The sequence below is a fragment of the Pleurodeles waltl genome, chromosome 1_1 (genome assembly GCF_031143425.1).
Source record: "Pleurodeles waltl isolate 20211129_DDA chromosome 1_1, aPleWal1.hap1.20221129, whole genome shotgun sequence".
NCBI lineage: Eukaryota > Metazoa > Chordata > Amphibia > Caudata > Salamandridae > Pleurodeles > Pleurodeles waltl.
This window is the reverse complement of record NC_090436.1, coordinates 505,606,819-505,630,406: the sequence shown is the minus strand read 5'-3', so window position 1 is coordinate 505,630,406 and position 23,588 is coordinate 505,606,819. Positions and strand designations below refer to the sequence as shown.

The 23,588-nt window shown below is 45.5% G+C and overlaps 1 protein-coding gene across 1 annotated transcript in view; it reads right to left on the bottom strand.

Moving 5' to 3' along the window:
* Positions 1 to 23,588, bottom strand: part of ADGRV1 (adhesion G protein-coupled receptor V1) — a 2,003,619-nt gene that overhangs the window by 1,682,903 nt on the left and 297,128 nt on the right. Inside the window, exon 10 of the mRNA XM_069225272.1 lies at positions 4,376 to 4,552. Within this exon, the coding sequence (XP_069081373.1) occupies positions 4,376 to 4,552 (177 nt within the window). The remainder of the gene's footprint in view (positions 1 to 4,375; positions 4,553 to 23,588) is intronic.

Here is a 23,588-nt window from a genome sequence, read left to right as displayed (position 1 = left end):
GAGGAGGGTAGATCGGGCAGGATGCTGGCATGGTTGGTGAGGACCCATGGGCAGGGTGCACCAATAACGAGTGTATGTGGCGCGGGTGGGGATCGCGAACATGACCTAGCTGCAATAAATGATGCATTTAGGCATTATTATGAGACACTTTACAGAAAACCAGAGTTGGACCACCCTGATTCATTGGGAGCCCACCTGCAATCGTTACCACTGTGCACTCTGGCACTGCAGGATAGGGAACCACTGGGGAACCAAGTAACGCTGGAGGAAGTCAAAACTGCTATCACACAGCTAGCAGAGGGCAAGACGCCGGGCACAGATGGACTCCCCATGGAGTTTTATAAGAGGTACTTGGATATTCTGGCACCCATACTGGTTGAACTCTATGCAGAGACAATCCAGCAGGGTACACTACCTGAGACAATGAGGGAGGCACTGGTGGTCCCCCTGCCTAAGACCGAATCACGGGGAAGCGATTCGGTGGCAGATTTTAGACCGCTCTCGATGTTAAACTGCAATTTTAAAATACTGAGCAAACTTCTCCCCAATCGGCTGGTCCACCACATGCCCACCCTAATACACGATGACCAAAACGGTTTCATACTGGCACGTAACACATCCTTCAATCTCAGATTTTTATTTGCCTTCTTGCATATGCCGTGGGATGAGAGACCACCAGGGGCGGTATTTCTCTCTGTGGATTTTGAGAAGGCGTTTGACTCAGTGAGGTGGGATTACCTGAGGGCCGTGATGCTCCGGATGGGCCTAGGTGAGGGGTGGGCACGGTGGGTAGACTTACTGTATAGCAGACCAATGGCTCGAGTGAGGACGGGCCGGATGGTATTGGCTGCTTACCCTGTATTTAGAGGGACCAGACAGGGCTGCCCGTTGTCACTGCTATTGTTTGCACTTGTTGACGAGCCCCTGGCGGCCCAATTCTGGGAGGAAGGTAGAGGCAGAGGGGTGAAATGGAGCCGCACAGAACATAACATTTCACTCTACGCGGATGACAAATTAATCTACCTGAGGGAGGGTGATTCTGGGATCCCATGGGCACTTACACTGTTGGAGGAATTTGGTGTGCACTCAGGCCTTAGGCTCAATAGGAGTAAGACGTATGTCTTCCCGTGGGGGGCGGGTGAGCCGCGACCGCCGTCCTGTCCCGTGGATATCGGATGGGCAACCCACTCATTCAAATATTTGGGAATACAGGTGTTCCATGACTTAGGGGACCTCTGTGATGGCAACCTAGGCAAGACACTTCGGTCTTTGAGGTTCGTAGTGGCATTCTGGCGCTCTCTTAAATTACCCACAATGGCGTGAGTATCCCTCTCTAAAATGATTATGTTACCCCGCCTTCTATATTATTTCTCTAATCTCCCGGTGACGGTCCCGGTGAGCTGGTTTACGGAGTTGAATATACTGCTCCGAGAGCTCATTTGGGATGAGGACCGCAGGCGGACTGCCCTATCTATATTACGTCGCCCTGTGGACGAGGGCGGACTTGGAGTTCCGGATTTTGAACTTTATTATTTGTCAAGCCAACAACAATGGATATCTAGGTGGTTTACTGGGGAGGGGTGGCTAGACTGGGTCACTTCCAGGGGAGAGATTGGGGGAGACTTAATATTGGCACAAATGCTCAATCACCGGATATCACTACCAGCGGGGAATACCCTACTGAAGGTGGCCTTCTCCTGCTGGAGGAGGTGTCTGAAATGCATGGGAATAAAGACAGACTACTCGCCGGCGTTTCCAATGGCTGCATTACCCCGGGGTACCCCATATCAGGTATTGCCGAGATCCCAAGTCGGGGCCTGGACACAGGCGGGAATGGAGACACTGGGAGACTTCTTCTGAAATGGGGTGATGCGCTCTTTCACCAATATGGTGGAAGACAATAGAGTCCCGAGAGAGCAATTCCTACTGTATCAAATACTGGCACACTCCATACGGGAACACTGGCATATGGTAAACGCGGAGCCAGAGGTATAAACAGTACTCCACCTTTTACTAACCATGGGGGGGGATACGCACCACACCACTAGACTTTACAGAGCTCACAATGAGGGCACAATGGAATCCCTTCAGGGCTTTAGGACGAAGTGGGAGATAACATTGGGCAGAGGCATGACTGATGCGGAGTGGTGCAGCGTGCTGGCATACCCTCGTAGGATATCACGGAACACCCATCTTCGATATATCCAGTACAATTATGTACATAGAACTTAACTCACACTGCACAGGATTCAGGTGATATACGGGGGTGAACCCCGGGCATGTCCCAGATGCGGTGATGAGGGAGCAGACTTGGACCACATGCTGTGACATTGCCCTGAGATAAGGCAGTGCTGGAGGAGCGTCCTGGGAGACCTGGAAGGGGTGCTGGGCGTGAACGTGGAGATGGACCATTCCCTCTGCTTGTTGGGCCTGAGCTCCAGACCAGCTGCACGGAGGGTCAGCGACAGGTTCTTGGATCTGGCACTGGCGCTCTTCAAACGCCGAATAGCCATGAACTGGAAGTCCACTAGAGGCCCCTCAGTGGTGGCCTGGAGACACAACGTATCGACCTGGGCGCAGGCTGAGCTGCGTGCACTGCGGCAGGAGGAGGAACGAGGGATCTGCCAGCGCCCAATTGTCCCATTCGGGCTGACTTGTTGGAAGAGTTGGAGAAGAAGATATCAGTGGTGGGCAATTGTCAAGAGAATGGGGGGGGAGAAGCAGATGCGACCCATTCAGAGCTCGGGACAGGAGATGAATAGGGAGGAACTGAAGTGGATGAAAGAGGATGGGGTACCCTCCTAGAGCAGAACCTAGAAGAGGACACCACAAGAACACTGTTAGGAGCGCCCTGAACCCGCTACATGTCACACAGAGATGCCAGTAGTTACATAGTGTGATCGAACACCAGCGAGGGTGAAGTAGAGAGGGACAGGGGTGGGGGGGCATGTACCCCTGGAGTGGTGGGCTGGTGGCCCTGTTTGCCCAGATCCTCACGCCAGTATTGGAAATGTCTCACTAGCGCAAAGTTAGATTTTTTAGTTATCACGGTTAAATGGCATGGCGAAATATCTGTTGCAGGGCGTGGAAGTCTATATACTGGAACAGTGATGAGGGTTACAATATTAGAGGATAGGGGTAATAGCAGGAGATGTACAATAAGCATATTGATATAATAACTGATTACCTGTACTGCATGTAACATGTCACGAAATGGATATGTTTGTACCATGATATAGAGACCCTGCAACATGATCTACTAATCCTATGAAGAATTCACTTTTTGGAAAAATGTCAATAAATATGTATTTAAAAAAAATCAGACATGGGAATCACATGTGAAGAATTTGGGAGTAACAATAAGTAACTCAGAGAGGAAATTCGTTTCTCAAAATCCATACAAAATGTCAAATCGGTGAAATAAAATTTTCATTTTTCTATTTTACAAAAGCTATATCCTCAGAAAATTATGAAAATGAAAAGTTCTCAAAAAGTGTCATACTTGGTCTTGAAAAACATGTCTGATAAAAGATTTGAGCACAATCAAGAATGATGTTTATGAAAGCGTTCTTGATAAACATCTAACGTCTATTTAAAAAAGTCAGGAATGTCATGACACACTCAAGGTTTTATTAAGTGAATGCTAATATATAACCATATTGATCTCGGTACAAAAATATTTAGTTGTTTGTTCTACTGTTGTCCAGGCAAATGCACATAAATACATCTCCATAAGGGCAAGGAGCCAAGGTCATTTATGTTTCACCATTAGCTGATTTTGAGTTGTTTGCTTCACAATGCCTTCTTACTGTTGGTTTAAATTATACAGTACAAGCAACCTCATGGATAATCAGACACCGTTAATCTACCTGAACTAGAACATTGGCTTAATTCCCACTACAAGGTGCCTACAACTATGTCAAGAGTCTACTTTAGCTATGTATTACACCACCCCAAATTTCCATGAATGCACTCCTGTGCACCTGCACATTGTTCTGAGGCAACTACCATTCATGCACAACAGTATACAAAAACTGATGAACAACTTATAAATGGACCACCACATTCGACATTCATATGTGAGTTAGTAGGTGACATAAAAAAACAAGGCAGTTGACCACGTAGATTTTAATAACATATCGAGGTTGCATGCTCAAAAGGATTAATTGTAGTCACTGTTTCATGAAACTTCCATTAAATTCCACACCAAAGTTGGTGACAGACAATGTCTGAAGTAGTCTGTCCCTCCATCAAACGCAGCATTTCAGTCAGATATTCTCAACTTCGTCATTTAGCTTATATACTGACACAAATAAAGTAGATATTAATATTATTTTCTGCAAATTAGCAAAGGAAAAAATGTACATATATTTACCAAATTAGAGCTGAAATCTTCTGGTTCATTTGTAACTATTGGTAGTTTGCTTATAAAGCCAATTTCTCCGTTTGCAATTTCAGGAGTCACTTTCAGAGAAATGTTTTGCATGTTTTCTAGTCTAGGAGTGACAGGTGGGATTGAAGGAAAAACGTTAACCAGCTCGGCATTTTCCATCTGTATGTATAAAAGAATACAGAAAATATTAATGTTATAAGTATTTGATGGAAATATAAAGATCAATGTCTCTAGGCAATTTTTATTTTATTATATATTTGGTTCATATGATGGAAATTGGGCTATTAGTTTTGTGGTGAGCACAAGTACCAGTTCCTCAATTGTCCTCAGTGGGAGCCAAACACCCCATTGTAGTGCTTGACTCTCACAGGGCAGTGGTGGAGCAGTCTACGGCCTACTCAAGGGAGGTGGTGTGGGCTAGTAATCATCAATCACTGGCACACAATAACATTCAATAAATGATTGTCCAGTCAGCACTTTTTGTTTAGAAAACAGAGAGGTACATTTATTACGCACACACTACTAAATACTACACAATAATTTACAAATATACATTGGCAGATGGAACATACTAGATGACATTGTGCTATCACTGGACACCCCCTAGAGGGGTCAGCCAAACATATCAAGTGAGTTTCAGCAATAATTGTGTAATAACTGTATTACTTTGGCATGAATCATTGTCATAATTCTGATAAGGATGCATCAATAGAACATGGACAATTATCATGAAAACCCCAAAATACATTTATCAGGAAGCAATTTTGTTTGTGCATCCTTTCATACACTTGTCAAAAATCTGTAATGTTGAGAACAACTCCTAGAGAGCATCACAGTAAACCAACATGGTGAAAAAGCATTGCATTGTAACCATAAATTCGGCCCCTAGAGGGCATAACCACATGAACAATACATTATACATTTATACACCTTCCAGGCCCCTATAGAAAGCAAACTGCTCCCGGCTGTTGGAAATGGGGTCTCTAGTTGGCAGTCGGTTTTTACCATGTCCAAGTAGGGACCCTCACTCTAGTCAGGATAAGGGAGATACCAGCTCAGATAACCCCTGCTCACCCCCTTGGTAGCTTGGCACAAGCAGTCAGGCTTATCTCGGAAGCAATGTGTAAAGCATTTGCACATAACACACAGTAATAAGTGAAAACACTACAAACAGACACCACACCAGTTTTAGAAAAATAGCCAATATTTATCTATATAAGACAAGACCTAATACGATAAAAATCTAACATACAGTAAGAAAAATATCAATTCTGCAAGATTTACTCAAAACTACAGTTCCTTGAAGTCAATAGCTCCACCTGGGGCTATCACAGTGTCGTGATCAACAAAACTAACAGATCAGGCCGGCCGTGGCGTTGCAAGCCAGCTACGGTGTCGGGAAGACCTGCAAACAGTACTTTGGATTTGCAGGGCTTCGTGATCCTCGCAGTGAGCTCTGGAGAGCGGCGTCACTGACGTTGTGGTGTTGGTTCCGGAGTCGGTGCAGGAGTCGTTGGGCCCTTGAGGTCACACGCGTTGCAGATCAAACTCCAGGCTGATAAAGTCAGGTGCGCCAGCGTGGATAGCATCGGGGCTGCGGTGCGAAGCAGGACGATGCGACATGGGGTGCCCACAGGTCATGGTGCAGGCAGCGGCTCGGTGACAGCATCCAGCGGTATCGGTGAGACCAGAGCTGCGGTGTGAAACGGGGCAGTGCAACATGCGGTGTCCACAGGTCACGGTGCAGGCAGCGGCGGCATCGTTGCTGAAGCGCTGTCGTTGGTAGGCCCAAGCCAGCAGTGCGCAATGGGACGATGCCTTGTGACCCTCACGAGCAGCGTCCACAGGCCATGGTGCAGGCAGGATGACGCCGTCAGTGAGACCAGGGTCGATGGTGCTGGCTTCGGTGGACCGGGGCTGCAGTGCTGGATGGGACGGTGCTTCGTGTACCTCACGAGCGGTGTCCACAGGCCACGGTGCAGGCTGTGGCACCGGTGTCAGCAGGAGCGTCGTCGTCGGGGAAGCCCAGGCTGCGGTGTGAGCAGGCGATGGCGGAGTGCGGGGCCCACAGGTCGCAGTGTGAGCAGCGGCTCGGTGAAGTCGTCCTATGACGCCGTCGGTGAGACCAGGGTCGTGGTGCGAAGTGGGGCAATGCGACTGTGTGGCGTTGGCAGGTCACGGTGCAGGCCAGCGGCGTCGTTGGCGGCATCGCGGTGGGTTCTCCTCTTGAACAGCACAAAGCAATCAGTTCCCAGTGCTGCAGATCGAGGAAACTGTAGTCTTTGGTGTCCCTGAGATTTCCAACAAAAGGCAAGCTCTACTCCAGGCCCTTGGAGAATTTCCTTAAACAGGACACAAAGCAAAGTTCACCCTTTGCACTCTTTTCAGGGAGAACCAGCAACTGTAGGCCAGTCCAGCCAAGCAACACAGCAAAGGGACAGTACTCCTCCTTCTGCTCTGCAGCTCTTCTCCTGGGCAGAGGTTCCTCTTGATTCCAGAAAGATTCTAAAAGTCTGGGGTTTTGGGTCTTCTTCTTATACCCAGTTCTGCCTTTGAAGTTGGCAAACTTCACAGCAAAGTTTCAAGTGTTTGCAAGATCCCTCCTTGTCCAGGCTAGGCCCCAGACACTCACCAGGGGGTCAAAGACGGCATTGTGTGAGGGCAGGCACAGTCCTTTCAGGTGTGAGTGACAACTCCTCCCCTCCCCTCCAGCACAGATGTCTAATCAAGATTTGCAGGTTACACCCCAGCCCCCTTTGTGTCACTGTCTAGAGGAGAGGTGTGATTAGCCCAACTGTCAAAATGACCCAGACAGACAATCCACAAATAGGCAGAGTCACAGAATGGTAAAAACAAGAAAATGCCTACTTTCTAAAAGTGGCATTTTCAAACAGACAATTTAAAAAACAACTTCACTAAAAGATGTATTTTTAAATTATGAGTTCAGAGACTCTAAACTCCACATTTGTATCTAGTCTCAAAGGGAATCTGCGCTTTAAGGATATATAAAGGCAGCCCCCATGTTAACCTATGAGAGAGATAGGCCTTGCACAGTGAAAACCGAATTTGGCAGTATTTCACCGTTAGGACATATAAAACACACTAGTACTGTATATGTCCTACCTTAAACATACACTGCACCCTGCCCATGGGACTACCTAGGGCCTAACTTAGGGGTGCCTTACATGTAGTAAAAGGGAAGGTTGAGTCCTGGCAAGTGGGTATACTTGCCAAGTCGAATTGGCAGTTTAAAACTGCACACACAGACACTGCAGTGGCAGGTCTGAGCCATGTTTACAGGGCTACTAATGTGGGTGGCATAACCAGTGCTGCAGGCCCACTAGTAGCATTTGATTTACATGCCCTGGGCACCTCTAGTACACTTTACTAGTAAATCAAATATGCCAATCATGGATAAACCAATCAACAGTACAATTTCTATAGGGAGCACTTGCACTTTAGCACTGATTAGAAGTGGTAAAGTGCACAGAGACAATAAACCAACAAAAACAGACCTAAAAAAAATTGGAGGAATAAGGCAAAAGTTTGGGGATAACCCTGCAAAAAGGGCCATTTCCAACACCGGCTATAGAACAAAAGCTCCAAACATAGGAGAGATTAAAAATGCCTTGAACAGGGAAAAAGGTGATGCTTTTGCCCCCCACAAATTTAGAGTGGGGACCCAGAAGATGACCTAGGGAGAAGGAGCATGTCGTGCTGAACAATTTGGTGGTGGTCCCACCATCCTGGGACTACCACAGGCTGAGACATGGGTGAACATGCAAGTGAATTAAAAGGCCCTGCAAAGCATTATGGGGTGATGTGGTAGTGATTTGGTAGCAAGTAGTGGATATTAGAGCTGTGGCTCTCCCACTGCGCCAGGGAGAGCTGCGTCAGTTTCTCTTTGGTGTTTTCTAAGGCTGCGTCCTCGCACTACACTTTGGGCCTCATTATGAGTCTGGCAGTCCAGAGGTGGGCAGACCGCTGAGGTAGTGGCGGTCCGCCCACCATATTATGATCATGGTGGAGACGCCATGGTGAAAACACCGCCGCCTCACTGACCCTTGGGGAGACCCACTGGTCCTGGGGTCAAGTGGACAGAGTCCCGGGTCCTGACTGGGGTCAGGGAGTTCCTACTTCCAGTTCTTCATGGCAGTCCCAGGAGCTAGCAGCGCAGTAGTTAGAAATATTGCAGGAGGGAGTATTCTCTGTGCAAGAGTTTATAAAGGGGAGAGGAAGGGTCCAGAAGGCAGGCACCCCTAACCAACCCTGGGTGCCACATCACCTCTCCACCTCCTGCACAGCATGTTGAGAGAATCCAAAATGGCGTCATCCAGGATCCACTGATCACATCAGGTCCTGGGGTCTCAGGGCCACCCCTCGCTGACATCACTACTAGAGACTTGCACCTAGAATTTCAAAGGGAACCACCTAGTGGGTTTTCTCCAGTAGTCTGGGCACTCTCCTTTGTTCAGTGGGCTTGGGCAGGGCCATCCCTGCTACTGTGTGACAGCTGGGTGATTGATACAGATCACCCCGCCCTACCCCTTTCTTTCTCAGGAGCTGGGAGAAGTAGTGCTAATTGCTCATTTTATGTGGGGGCAGCCTTTATTCCTGTTGCTGCAGAAAATGTAACTACACTAGAAGGCAGATCCTTCCCTATGTGTATAATGGAGTGTCACTATGGTTAAAACAGTAAAGCACACCGACTTTCCCTAAAGCCAAACACTACCCTCGTGAGGCCTATCCCAGTTGAATACCTAATCCTGCAGAGTCCCCCTGCACCAGGCTACCTGTGCGCTGTTACCAGACTGTGCAGAACAGTCGTTTCCCACGTGCAGAATGTATACGCATGCACATGCATGTGCACACGTGTTCATGTGTAACCAACCTAATGCCCCTAACCCTTGCTGCATCTCAGTGGCCTTATCTTAAAAGGCAGATACTTGTGGTAAACACACGCAGACAGTTCACCATGTGATTACAGTGTGTGATGAGACACCAGTAGTGAGGCTCACCCGTCAAAAACTGTGTGATCAAAGAAGCAAAAAATCTATATATATATAAGTGCCATTTCATTTATTATCATTGTCTTCTTGGTCCTCTACGGTAATATATACCGGATTCTTGGTTAAGTTTGATACTATTAAAGACATTTTGTTATTTTCAGCAGGTTTATGGCTGCCCTGGGAATAAGTTTTGGTTTCTGTAAAGCTCTTGTTTTTGGGACACTTTTTATGTATTAACATTCCTAGGATAGATGTTAACGTTTCCAAGAATGATCTTTTGTAGAGTGTTGTTTTGCTAAGAGCTTTATCAAAGAGTCTAAAACATTGTGACATGACATCATAATAGCCGAGCAGCGAGCATCAGCTATCTCGGATGAAGACACACTGGGAGTCAGAGAAGCAGATCACTCCCAGTACATAATTCGGTGATGGTAAATGAATACCATAATTACCAAAGGGACTTGTTTGTGACATTTTGTTCACCTGACAGGACCACTTTTGAGAAGGTTAGTTAGATATCATTGTCAGTGGAAAAGTTAAAGCTTCCTTCTGATGAGGGACTAGAGCTGGAAGCAGCAATGTTATCCTAGTCTGCTGTGTCCTCCTTTAGAAGCTCTATTTGGGTCATTTGAATCTCCCGTTTTGGGTCAGGCCATTTCCACTAACACAGTCCTGAGTCTTAAAGGACATCTGTGTGTGGAGGAACTAGCAAAATAATCAAAGATGCTCGTTTTTTAATTTATCAGCTACCTGTGTGAAGCTGAACCAAATGAACTTAACTGGCAAGTCCCGAAAAGGACTGGAACTGGAGAAGAAGAAAATAACCTGCTTAAAGCCATTATTGATTTTAGTTTTATAGCTTTTTACCCACATCTTAACGTCCCTGCATTATTATGTAAGACCCTCCTCCCTGCCTTCCGTACTCCTTGTAATACTACCCCTCCCACTTTACTACAGTTTTTTAAACCCCTTGTTTCCTCTCCCACGTTACGCCTATTTTCTAAATACCCCATTACTTCTCCTCCCCATATTCACCCTTCTTGCATACATCTTGCACCCCTTCATGCTCTACCCCTTTTTTACAAGCCCCTTACTCCTGTTCTACTTCCTTTTCTAAACCTCCTTAGTCCTCCTCCTTTACTCCATTTTTTACAAACATCTTCCTCCTACTTCTCTCCTTTTTTCAAAGTTCTTTACCCTGTATTCCTCTCCACCTTTACTCCCTTTTTCACAGATCACTCAAGATGCTCTTGTTTTACTTCTTTTTGTCAAAACCATCTTTACTTCCTTTTTTTTGCAAACCATTTACCAGTGCTTAATTTGTAAATAAAAGGGTGCCGAAACTCAAAGCCCTCCGATTAAACACGCGGCTGCTACAATTAAAAGTGTGAGCACATAATACTGAGGTAGCGTAATCCTGAAGCCACCTAGGGCCTCTTCAGTCCATTTACAGACACTACCTGCCCCTTCAGCTCACTCTGTCAGCTTCCTGCTTTTCCCCTTTCTGACTCTTTTTCGTTTTTCTCTTCCACCGTCATTCCCACGTGTCTTTCGCTCGCGGTAAATGCTAGAGACAGAAAACTAAGCACCGGCCATTAGAAATAAGTGCCGGTGCTCCGCACCGGAAACAACAAGCACAAATTAAGCACTGCCATTTACTCTCACTCTTACTTTAATCACTTTTTTAAACCTCTTACTACCCTTACAGCCATCCTCTCATTTTTTTTTACAATTCCCTTACTCCCATTCCTACTTTGCTCCATTTATTTTTTGAACTCCTTGCTGTTTCCCTGCTTTTCTCTCCTTTCCCGTTGACTCCTATTGTTTTTTCAAACATTTTATTCACCCTGCCTCTTCCCTGTTCCACTTTACTTCTTTTCTTAACAGGTGACCAAAATCCCTCTCCTGCTTTGCTTCCTTTAAAAGAAAACCCTTAATTCGCCACCACTTTGCTTCCTTTTATAATAAAAACACTTACACCCCACCCCTCTGCTTCCACTTTTTATTTTTTTACAGACTTTACAAGCCCCATGCTCCACCTTCCAGTGTATTGTGTTATTAAAACACTCTCCTTATCGGTTTACTCCAATTCATTTTTTCATCCCTTTACTCCCATTTATGCCTCATTCCTTTTTTTTTACAAGCCTCTTACTCTCCGGCTACATTACCCCTGTCCTGGTACGCTCGCCCTTCTCCATTCTTATCTCTTTGGCACGCTGTCCTCTTCTTTCTCTATATTTATCTTTTACCTTTCATGAAGGTATTTCGTCCTTTTAACTTTTTCCTACAATGAGGTTTCGTCCACCTGTTTTTGACAGGCTGACTTTCTTCATTTTAGAAATTCGGCAAAATGACTGGTTACGATTTACGACACCCACCTTAAACTTAAGGAGGCGATAAAAAGGAATATGCGTGGTTAGGACTCTGCGAAATACCCTGATTCAGGGAACCCAAGTACCCCCGACGACATGTAACAAGTCATACGCAAAACTGAGTCAAAAGAAACAAAGGAAATATTAAGTAATGTTGATCAGAAAGGCCTCTTAGTTGGTGTAAAGGAAACATTGGTGACATTGGGCCACTTTGCTGCAGAAAGCTGCCACATGCCGTCGTTCAGTAAACATTTAAAATAACGTTACGTAGCAAGGCGTGGCACTATAAGCGCAGCTCATGCTCAACGCAACTCATCAGGCTGAGGTCACAAATCCCATCCCTGTCGCCTTCTCCCGTCTTCTTTCTTGGGGCTTTTGATATTTAGTGTCTCATTACACCTTATAAGTTGGCATCCCCTTATGTTTCTCCTCCATATATTAGGGACAGTATCCAAGGAACTAAGAAAGACTAGGCAAACCAACAAAGAAACCAACAGGTAGCGAAATAAAATGATAAATGTAATCAGGCTACAGCAGATATAGTCGTTCAGTGCTCAAGTAATGAACAGACTACAGAACAGACGTAGCTCCCAGAGAAACAAGAGAGACAAAGTCGGAACCACCAATAACACTACAGGACCAGAAGAGGTCGAACATGAGGATTGGGGGGTTTGGAGGTCAAACTGGTCTTCCAAGGGCTGCTCCTCCGCAATGGCAGAGTATTGCCCCACTGCCTAAGAGTCACCAGCAGTAAAATATGACAATATTTCATTATTGTTGTACTTTTCTGTTGCTGACTCAGCAAGCATGCAAAGGGAGAGGCGGGGCTGGGCCATTGGAGGGGGGAGTGGAGGGGAGGAGTGGAGTGCACAAAGTATGCAAGTGTTTTTGGGAGGCCATCTTAGGCCGGCCAAACACACATGCACACTTAGGTTTCCCCAACGGTTGGAGAAACTGCACAGACCCCAGTACACTGACTGAGGGGCCGACCAAGCCTGACGCTGCTCTCATGCTAGCCATGGCAGGAGAGCAGTGTCAGAATTGCTGGGGAGCCTGTGCTGGATTCCCAGTGAATGATCGGACACCAGAAGAGAAGAGGAGTGAGGCCGCAGGAGGCAACAGGAACAGTAAGTGTTTTTTTCTTTACTATTTGTCTGCCCCATTCCTCCAGCTCCTCTGCCCCTCCAAATCCCCCCTCTTTGCCATTTGCAGCAGCCGCCGTTGTGGTCTTTAAAGATAACAAGTAACCCAGTGACCCCCACACAAGACACCTACTATTCCATATCACATTGCTTAAAAGCATGAGGCAATCCTGCACCATCCAGCGATTCACCTTGCTGCCAAATCTAAAAATGAAAATAAATATGACTAGCAAATTTCTAGTATGAATGAGGTTCAACAAAACCTCTCACAAAGCAACAAAGACAAATATCAAGACTTATTTTAAGGTCTTATGTAGAGGTTAGACTGACGCCGTCTGAATATATCCATAGCACCATAAGACACTCAAAATGCCTTTACTGCAATCAACTTTAATTAGACTATTATCAAGATAAATCCCAGCTAGGGATACTTAGAACACATGGAAAATCCGCCTATCACTTTTTTTAACTCTTCATTGTGACGAGTATTCTGAGATGGGGTCCTGTTGCTCAATGTACTACTGGCACCACGAGCAACAAGGTGCACTTGACACTTTTGTTTTGCCCCCATGTGTTAGTCCACCCCCACACATGGAAGTGGCTAAATATGACAAAAGCGGTCTTGGGTTTTTTGTGATGCAGTTCAAAGAGTACCTGGCTTGGCAGTTCAGACTGGACTGTTTATATTAGAGCAAGACAGAGCCAAGCTGATTTACATATGGTTGGGTCTAATTTGAGGTGGCATGGTAGGCAAAAAATGATGAAATGGGATGTGTAATTAGCAGTGGCAGAGATTATTACAAGATTTCCATCCCTCACTTTTCTGTATTCTTTGACACCCTAAGAAAAACAATTTTGCCCAGACCTAGGCCCAGTGCTCACTATGCCAGTAGAAATAGGCTTCCCCTGACTGAAGAAGCCAGATTAGGCCAAACATGGTCCTGGATTGGTTGTGTTGCAGTTCATAGAAGGCTGCGCTTGGCAATTTGGGCTGGACTGTTCCTACTTGAGTAGGACTAAGGCTGATTTGCTGAGGACTGGATTTATTCTGAGGTGGCATGGTAGGCAAAAACAATGGACAGGGATGTGGCCTGAATAAATGCCAGAGGCTAAAAGTAATTCAAGCCTTCTATCCACCCCATTTTTGGATTATTCATTATGATGCCTTAGGTAGGTATGCTTACTGTGCCTCTGAAACCAAATTGCACCTAACTGAAGAGGTCCAAATAGTCCAAATCCATTCTTGGGTTGCTTATGGTGTGGTTCAGAGAGGACCTGGCTTGGCAGTTTAGGCTGGACTGGTCCAACTGGTGACTTGAACATGGCTGGGTCTGCTCTGAGGTGACATGGTGGACAAACAAACAGTAGACTGTCAAGCAGCCCCAATTAATTAGCAGTGGCTGAGATACATTCCAGCCTCCCATCTATATTTATTTGTAGTCTTCACATATGCAGAAAATAACATCATATGAGTTGTGTCCATCTTTTAGAGTAGTATTTGAAAGAAACCTCAAAATCCCACAAAAATGGCCAAGTTAAAGGCTTACAGGACTCTTGAAATGCAACTTCTGAAGGTCTTGAATGGACAGGTCACTGGAGGCCCACTGTTACATCTGTGACAAGAGCAGTGTTGAGAGCAGAACCAAGCGCTTAACAGAGACTTCATGTGTTGTTGAAAGGAGCATTCAGCGAATGGCTGGGTGTCCTTGCTGTCTTAGGTGTTTAATGCTTCAGCACTTGTGGTGACCCTGACTGGTGTCCAGCAAGCTGGTAGGAGTGCTAGAGGGTTGCAGTGGGACAGTGGAATTCATCACTATGGATATTAAACTTGAACTTCTTTGGTGTTGTCAAACAAACTATGTGAATTCCATGAAAACCTGGTTATTAAAAATCCCTTTCCAACATGGTGGTCAGTCCACATGATGTTATCCAAGGTTACCAATTTAAGATGAAGTAAATACATTTCCTGTGATGTCACTTACTGACATAGGAATTGGCACCTGCAGTCAAAATGAACTACTAGAATAAGCTGAACTCTGCTTTTTGAGCCTGATGAGTACAAAAGGTATTTAAGGGGGGAGAAGATAGCATAATAAGATAATAAGAATAGTAGTGAAGCAGATACCTAGTAGAGACTGTGATAGAGACCAAATTTTACTAATACATTATTGGCATAGAAAGTAGCATATGGCGACTTAAAGATCCTCATTTAAAAGCCAGATAAATTAACATGAAATATAAAAATGTGCATGTTTGAATTATGGCAGACATTGTAACCTCCATTTCTTTTTGAACATTGCGTTTTGCCATGAAAGATGTTGTGCATTTATATTCAAGTGAACTACTGATATGAATTAATATTAAAAGTATTATGTTTAGAGATACTGTAGAGCTGAAGTAGATTATGAGCATTAAATGAACATGAATTAATCATACTTATATTGATTTAAATTAATTTATTAACATCATTTATATGTGTGCAAAGGAATAAATGCATGTTTAAACTGTTTATAATATCATAGATAATGATTGCAGTTAAATAATTATGCTTTGTGTATTGAATTTGTATGTAGTTATTTCATTAAAATAAGTATTTAGGTTTCCTTAGCTAGAGTAGGCCTGAAGATTCATTTTGCAGTAGTAGAGGAAAAGTGCTAATTCATCCTATTCCATTTGACCTGAATTAATTCCTAGGTTGCTGATGTGTTGGTGAATATACTATTATATTAAAGACAGAGAGCATGTTTTAACTAATAACAAATGTAACAGGATTTGTTTTGTCTGTCGAACAAGACAGGGAGTATTGTTCAATTCACATGAGAACTGTCAGAATCACCCTGTGCACCGTGGGAAAGAATCACAAAGTTTCAGTTGATAAACAAGTGTTGTATTTTGGCAGAATTCTATGACTTTATCGAGATGACTTTGCACACTCCCTAATAAAATCCGCAATAATTGCAAACTTGATGTCATCAATGACTTTCCATTGGATATTGATTAATTTCCACAAGATGAGCCCATATAGAAGACCAATCAGAAACATGTGGACGTTTCTAGTTAGGGAGAGGCTTTTGAAACTTTTAGGCAGTCAAGCCTTGCTGATGACCCTTGATGTGGTGCTACTCTCTCTTCTCCTAAATCCGTATGACCCTCAGAGGTCTTCTTAAGAATTAAAAGTCATCTTTCCTATTACTCCATTTGCTTATGCTTTTCAGTACTAATAGGCCCAATAATTCTGAATTGCTAACCTGCCCTATGTGCAGCTTTTGTTCTGCACTGCACCTGATGTTGCTGTCTATTGATGCTAAGAAGCTGTGAGAACTCTGGATCGACAAATCTTTCCTGTCTGCTATCCCATGAGGAGAGGTATATAATCCATAATGTGGTTTCTTGTTTACCTTTCAGCTTAGATGATTACACCAGTGTATTTTTATAGTGAGCTACCCTAGTTAGACGATTTTACAAATAATTTTGGTCTCTTCTTTTGTTTTGCCCCCATGTGTTAGTCCATCCCCACACATGGAAGTCCAAATTCATATTAGGGATAAGGATGGCCCAGCCCCAAAACTGTTTGCTATTAATTGAATTTTGATGATTTACTGATGTCACCATCATCTGCCTTAAAATCTGATTTTGATGTGCATATTATAGTTTTGTAAATTTTTGTTATCCTCTTAGAGTGTTTAATAGTATTGATGTTTAATATCCTTAATCTCTTTAGACATTTTTGTCAGCCCATGGTTTCCATGTGTGTTTATAACTTTGTTATTACACTGACTTTCTGGTTGTAAAAAGGCTTTGAAACTTTGTTCAGTTTGGAGTTTTGATTCTGTGGTTAAATTGGTCATGATGTTCCAAATTGTTTATGTATCTAATGTTATTGATTTATGTAGAATTCATCTGATTACCATATTCATCACTGAGTGCAAAGGTCCAGTCGACTTCTGAGGACAAAGGGTATATAAGGGGAAAGAAGGTAGCATAATGAGAATAGTAGTGAAGCAGAACTCAGACCTAACAATGACTCAATGATGCAGGGGAGGAAGCAGGCCTAACAAGGAGGTGAGCGGTTAGACGCTGAGGAATGGAGGGACTGGCCTCTGTGAGAAGGATAGTGCCTGAGCGAAGACAGCCAGTGCATGGACCCCCTGCCCTCCAGCACCACTGTGATAACCCCAGATCACAGTCTGGGTGTGCCTGCCATCAGGAATTGTGCTTATCCGGCTGACTAAAGCTTAGGAACAGCCAGGAATGTCCACTTCTATGCTCCGCAGAGGAGTGAAGGAGTTCATTGTGGGAGGAGGGGCAGTACTTTCAGAAACCTGGCAGCTGCTGGTCGGTAATGCAAAGTGTGGCCCTCCTGCTCCAAGCTTCAGGTCACCGCCATCCTCAGCACATCGTGGATCCGCTTGATGTACTTGACTTCACGGCTGCGGAAACGGCAGCAACAGCGCATCCTGGGTTCTGGGCTTTTGCTCTGCTACTGCTGCAAGTATTCACACACGAGGGCCAGCAGGCAAGTGGCTCCAATTGGTTATTTTGTTGCAGTGTCTTACTCTCCCTCTGAAATCTTTGACTTTCAGACTAGTCATCCGGGATGGAAGAGTGCTACATACTTTCATAAACATTTGCAAAGAGATTCACTCTGGGGTAACGGAGGTACATTGTTGCACTCTAATCTACTGCACACCATTACTGACTGTTTCGCCCCCAAATCTGTCGCAAGGAGCCATCAGTCTAACCCCAAGCTATCTGGTATTTTTCTGGGGCATCGGTTTATTGACCATCTCTCATCCAGGTGACATGCCTCTAAGGGGGTGGGCAAAGAGAGGAGCACAGCTCGATATTACCAGGTCACAGACAGCCCACAGGACTGAAAAGAAGAACAGTATCTCTGGCAGACAGAACACTAACATCTCTAGCTATCAGGGTGGCCTTTGGAGGGGTAAGGGGGTCCTTCAATCTATCATTGCAACAGTGGAGAAAGGGCCGAATACGAGCTCCGGGCCGGCTGAGAAAGGAGCACAGAAAGAGACTGGGCCGAATCTGAAGATGTCACGACAGGTGTAGTCAGTGGCTTCACAAGCTTAAAATGGCCCTGCCTTCCCAGAAGACTATGGACTCCTTCATAGCACTCCTTGCGCCCCCTGTGGCCTGAACTCTATCTGCGAACAGTGTAGAGGCGATGGCTCATGCTCAGGTTCATATTCAAAAGATAGTTCTAGACCAATCAGAGGGATCTACTATCAGAACCCCATCAATTCCAGCAATGGTGGCGGAGACACATCTCTGACACATCTGATATGGTGGCTACAGTGGTTCAGGATGATGGAGCCAACTAACAAGAAAGGATGACTTACCTGGCTCGTTCAGGTCCATCTGTTCACCTTCCCCCTGTCAAAGCCCTCCATTCTCTCTGGACATTGCTCAGGACCACCACTAGTGGTATCATTGGCAGGGCCTCATGACATACAAGAAGCATTCTTTTCTTTTTCGGATTTGTCTGATAGCGACTGGTACGATAAGGTAGATCAAGCAGCTCAAACAGCCAATGACTTGCCACTCATGGGAAAAACCTCTTAAAACACATTTTGCTCCCAGTTCCCTATCTACGTCCACGAGAGAAATGGGTATAGAGGTGGATCCCACCAATAGATCTGGGGACTTGGTGAGATCTGCCTTCAACCAAGGCATCATAGACCCTACCCTCGACATCGCGGGAGGAGGGAGAGCTGGTGTAGGATCCTGATGGTGCGTATTTGACACCCACTAATATTCACCCCTGACCTCAATACTGTCAGTGGTGTTGTCTACTCAAGCCCCATCTAGATCCAGCAATCCAATCCCTCTCTCACCATCTATACTGGAAGGCCAGCAACAGTCAGGGTCTGGACCAGCACCCGGGGCACCAACTCTGACCACCATATACCATCTTTAGCGGCAGCATCGTGAGAAGTATAAGAAAGATTTGGCACTAAAAGCTGCTCACTTGAAAACCCAAGTGACCCTTCGGAAACTTTCCAAGAATATAGACATGCTCAGTTCTCAGATGATTGCAGTAGAACTGTCCCAAGAGTCCTTCCAGTTGGTGGTGGAGGACAATACTGCAAAGATCACCCAGCAAGGCAAGCAGACAGCAACACCCTCATCCACGGTCAAAGACCTGGAAAATATGGCATGCAGGAACAACCTCCGGGTCCTGGAATTCCAGAAGGTTTGGAAGGGGACCTTAAGGGGTTTGTTGTTCATCTGTTTCAGGAAGGGTATCCAGACTTGGGTGATTGGGATATGGACTTTATGATCCAGCGGGCTCACAGATTTCCTTTTAAAACACCTATTAAGCCATCACGGTATCCATGGGCAGTCTTAATATACATACGGAATTTCATCCTTCAACAAGAAATCTACTGAGCTGCTTAACCTAAGATACTGGTTAAAGCCTTTGGAGTGGAGTTTTTTGTTCACAGTGACTTCCCGCACCAAACAGCTGTGAGACGTTGGCAACTCTGTGATTTCATCCCAGCTCTGCAAAAACTCTGGGCAACTGTATCCTAATGGAACCAGCAATCCTGCGGATTCACAAGGAGGGACAGACCTATTCTTGTTATGATGGCCAAGATAGTCCTTAAACTTATCTTAAAGTGGTACCCCGGGGGATGAGAGAGGCTGCTCTGGGTTCAATCCACTCTCTGTTCTATACCAAGTGGGCCGGGTGTGAGGGGGCACTGGGGTTTGGGCTATCGAGGGAGGATTTGAACATGGAAGATTATAGGGGGTTTGGTTGGAAGTTCAGATTAACTGCATGTGGATAAGGGTTGCCCATTGTGGCTGTCAAGCCCTCCCGATTCTATGCTCTTCTCCACCCCACTCTGCAGCCAGCTAGCTGTGAGGGAGTGATCCCGATATCTTTGGTGGTATGGCTTTTCGGGCTGGGCCACTGGAAGGAGGGAATGAGGGGCGGGGAGATGGGGGGCTCGTACATTCATCTTCTTCTGGTTAGACTGGGCAGGTCGAAGTTGAAGGGGGGTTGCGGGGTAGCAGAAGGTCTGACTTCTCTCTTGCTTGATGGGGGGCATTCAACTGCACTATCTTCAGAATATCCATCTGTACCTGATTTGAGGGCAATTACACTTCTGCGCACTCACCACTATTCTTGGTTATTACCGTTCTCATGGGCCGGCCCCACAGGGCCTCTCTGCTGCAATGATTCCCAATCACAATCACAAACCAGGGAGGAGGGCCCGTGGTAGGCTCGGGCTTAGTTCGGGGGGGGCGGAGGGCAGAACAACTTGGGGCTTAGGGTGAGGGCTGGGGGGGTTAGTGCGATTTGGTGATTTTTGTTTTCTTTACTCACTTGGATCATCTATGTGGGTGGGTTTGTGGAATGGGGTTTGCAAAAAGAAAATTAGGTTCAAGGGCATTTTGCTTGTTGTGTTAACGTGTTATTTAGATCACATTTTCCCTGTCTAATAGGATGTGCTGGATGTTTGTCTAAGTATGCCAGAGGTTAGCCAGGGGGACGTACAGACCAGTGTATGCACCTTCTCTCCTGGAATAAAGTTGCTCCATATGCATAGGCTCTTGAAAGAGGAACTACGGTACCTGCATCAGCATCTAGTAGGGCTACAGGAAACCCATCTACGCCCCACACAGAACTCCCTTCTAAATGAATTTAGGTATCAGGTCTTGGTCTCGGCATGCCTCACTTCCTCGCAGAAGGGGGGGGTTGCCTTTTTGGTTATTGGCCAGGGATAAGAGTTGGACACTTATAGACCATTGGACCTATGTGGGTAGATGGTGGCTTATTGCAAATGTTAGCAGTGTACAACTTGGACTCACGCTCTGTATTCTGTACGGTCATCAATGTTGATGACCCTGGGGTCTTAACAGATTATTGTAAGCACTACATTTCTGGCCTGAGCCACTGATAATTTGTGGCAATTTCAATCGCACTCTAAATCCTCTTGTGGAACATATCCCAATCAACAATTCTTTATAGGTGCAAAAAATGTCTAGGGCTGCCTGCCTCCAATTAATGACATCTTATGCTTTGTTCATTGTTTGGCGCTAATACCGAACAGGGAATCATGGTTTACATCTTTCTCTGTCTGCTGTAAGACTTTTTCTCAGACTGATATGTTTCTCAATAGTCGCACTTTCTTGTCTTATCTTGGCATATCTTTGAATCCGAGGGTTGTTTTGGAGCATAACTCTCTTTTTATACGGGTGGCGGGGTTACAATTAAATACTCAATTCTGATCTTGAACATTCAATCGGAAACTGCTCCTGCATAAAGAATATATACACTCTATCACTCAGGAGGCCAGGCTTGTTTTCAAACTTAACAAAGGTTCAGCGTTCATTTCTATGGTATGGGATGCATTTAAGGACTACTGTAGGAGCCATACTATGAATTATGCCACCTTAGAACGGAAGCAGGTGGCATTGGTAGAGCCCAAATTTCAACTTACCTTCACCCACCTGGATATTCTGATGGTCAACGGGGAAATCACTCATGATTGGCATTCTCTTGTGTCTTTGAGGGATCAGTTTCTAATAGTTCAATCCTCTCTTAGGGAACTTATGCTAAATAATCTCACAAAGATAGTTTGGGCCAAACAATTAACCTTCTTTGAAAGTAGCAAAGAAATGGGTCATGTATTGGCATTTTAAGTTCGGGATAGAGTTAATTTACATGTTATCTCTGAGATCAAGCACTCTTGTGGGGATGTTATGACCGACCCAGCTCTCCTCAGGGAGGCGTTTCGCTGTTTCTATAAAAAACTCTATGATGAGGAAGTGATTCCCTCTACGGAGATAATGAATTAGTTCCTTCAGCTCTATCACCTTCGGAAACTGTCCACTGCGCAGCAGCTCAGGCTTGAAGGACCAATATCGGCTCTGGAGGTGGAAGGTGCTATCAGCCAGCTGGCACATTGTTAGACTTGCCAGCTGTTGGCGTGGTTTCCCTGTAATTTTTGCTTCTGACCCCCTGTTTTTGGACCCTATGCTGTAATTAGTTTTTGCTGGTTTTGATACTCCGGGCACTTTACCTCTGCTAATCATTGCTAAAGTGCCAGTGATCTCTGTCTAAAAGCTATTTGTAATTGGTTCCCATGATTCACACATTTGATCTATTGGTAAGTCCCTAGTAAAGTGCACTATGTGTGCCTAGGGCCTGCAAATCAAATGCTACTAGTGGGCCTGTAGCACTGATTGTGCCAACCACATGAGTAGCCCTGTAAACATGCCTCAGACCTGCCACTGCAGTGTCTGTGTGTGTAGTGTTGTACTGGAACTTCGACCTGGCAAGCGTACCCATTTGCCAGGCCCAAACCTTCCCTTTTACTACGTTAGTGACCTCTAACGTTGGCCCCAGGTACCCCATGGGCAGAATGCAATATTTAAAAGGTAGGACATGTATTGGTGTGTTATACATGTCCTGATAGTGAAATATTGCCAAATTAGTTTTTCATTATTGCAAGGCCTATCCTTCCCATAGAGTAACATGGGGATTGTCTTTAAATATCTTTTAAGTACAAGTCTCCCTTTGGGAGCTGATAGAGATCTGGAGTTTGGGGTCTCTGAACTCACAATTTAAAAATACATCTTTTGGTAGAGTTGGTTTTTAGATTGCCTGTTTGAAAATGCCAATTTTAGAAAGTGGGCATGTTCTTGCTTAACCATTCTGTGCCCCTGCCTGCCTGTGGAATCCACGCCTGGGTCAGACTGACAGTTGGGCTGTTTGCGAATTCCCTCTAGACAGTGACACAAAAGGAGCTGAGGTGTGTCATGCATATCCTGATGAGCCTCCTGGGCTGGAGTGGGAAAGGAGAATCTGACACCTGCACCTGAAAGGGCTATGCCTGTCCTCCCACAACGCAGGCTCCAACCTCCTGGAGTGTGTCTGGGGCCAGGCGTGGGCAAGGCAGGATCTTGTGAACAACAGAGACTTTCCTTTGAAGTCTGCCTGCTTCAAAGGCAGAAATGTGTATAAGTAGTGGACCCAAAACCACAGACTTCTGGATCAAGAAGAACCTCTGCCAAGGAGAAGAGCTTGATGCTTGAGGAAGACCTCACACGCTGCCTGTTGCTTTGCTGGCCTGTTGCTGCTGCTGATTCTGTCTTAAGAGCGAAAGGACTGGACTTTGCTTTCTGAAATCCTGCTTGTGAAGTTTCTCCAAGGCTTGGACTGACCTTGCCTCATGTTAAAAATTCTCAGGGACATCAACGACTTCACCTCCCAGCACCTGGGAACTCCTGCTGAGGACCCTGGCTTGTTAAGTGGTGAGAACCCAGTTTCTGGGCCCATGGAAGTGAATTCTGGTAAGAAACAAGAAGATCTAGGCACTGAAACTCCGGACGACTCCAGAACTGGCGTCACTGAACAACTCTGTGCCGCTGCCTGCAACATGAAGCTGTGGCCTCGCTGGAGTGCGATGACCCCGACTGACCGCAGGCCCGTCGCCACTGCAGCCCCACTGACGTCCCATGACTTTGTGAGTCCTGAGTGCTGTGTCACTGATGTATGTGACACCTGACTCTGCCATGGCGCCTGTAGCCCTGCGGCGTGAGCACGATCCAGTGAGGTTGTCCAACGCATCTTGACCTGCTGCATTCATCAACCCCTGCTGGATCATCAGGAACTGACGCTGTAAGGAACCATCACCGC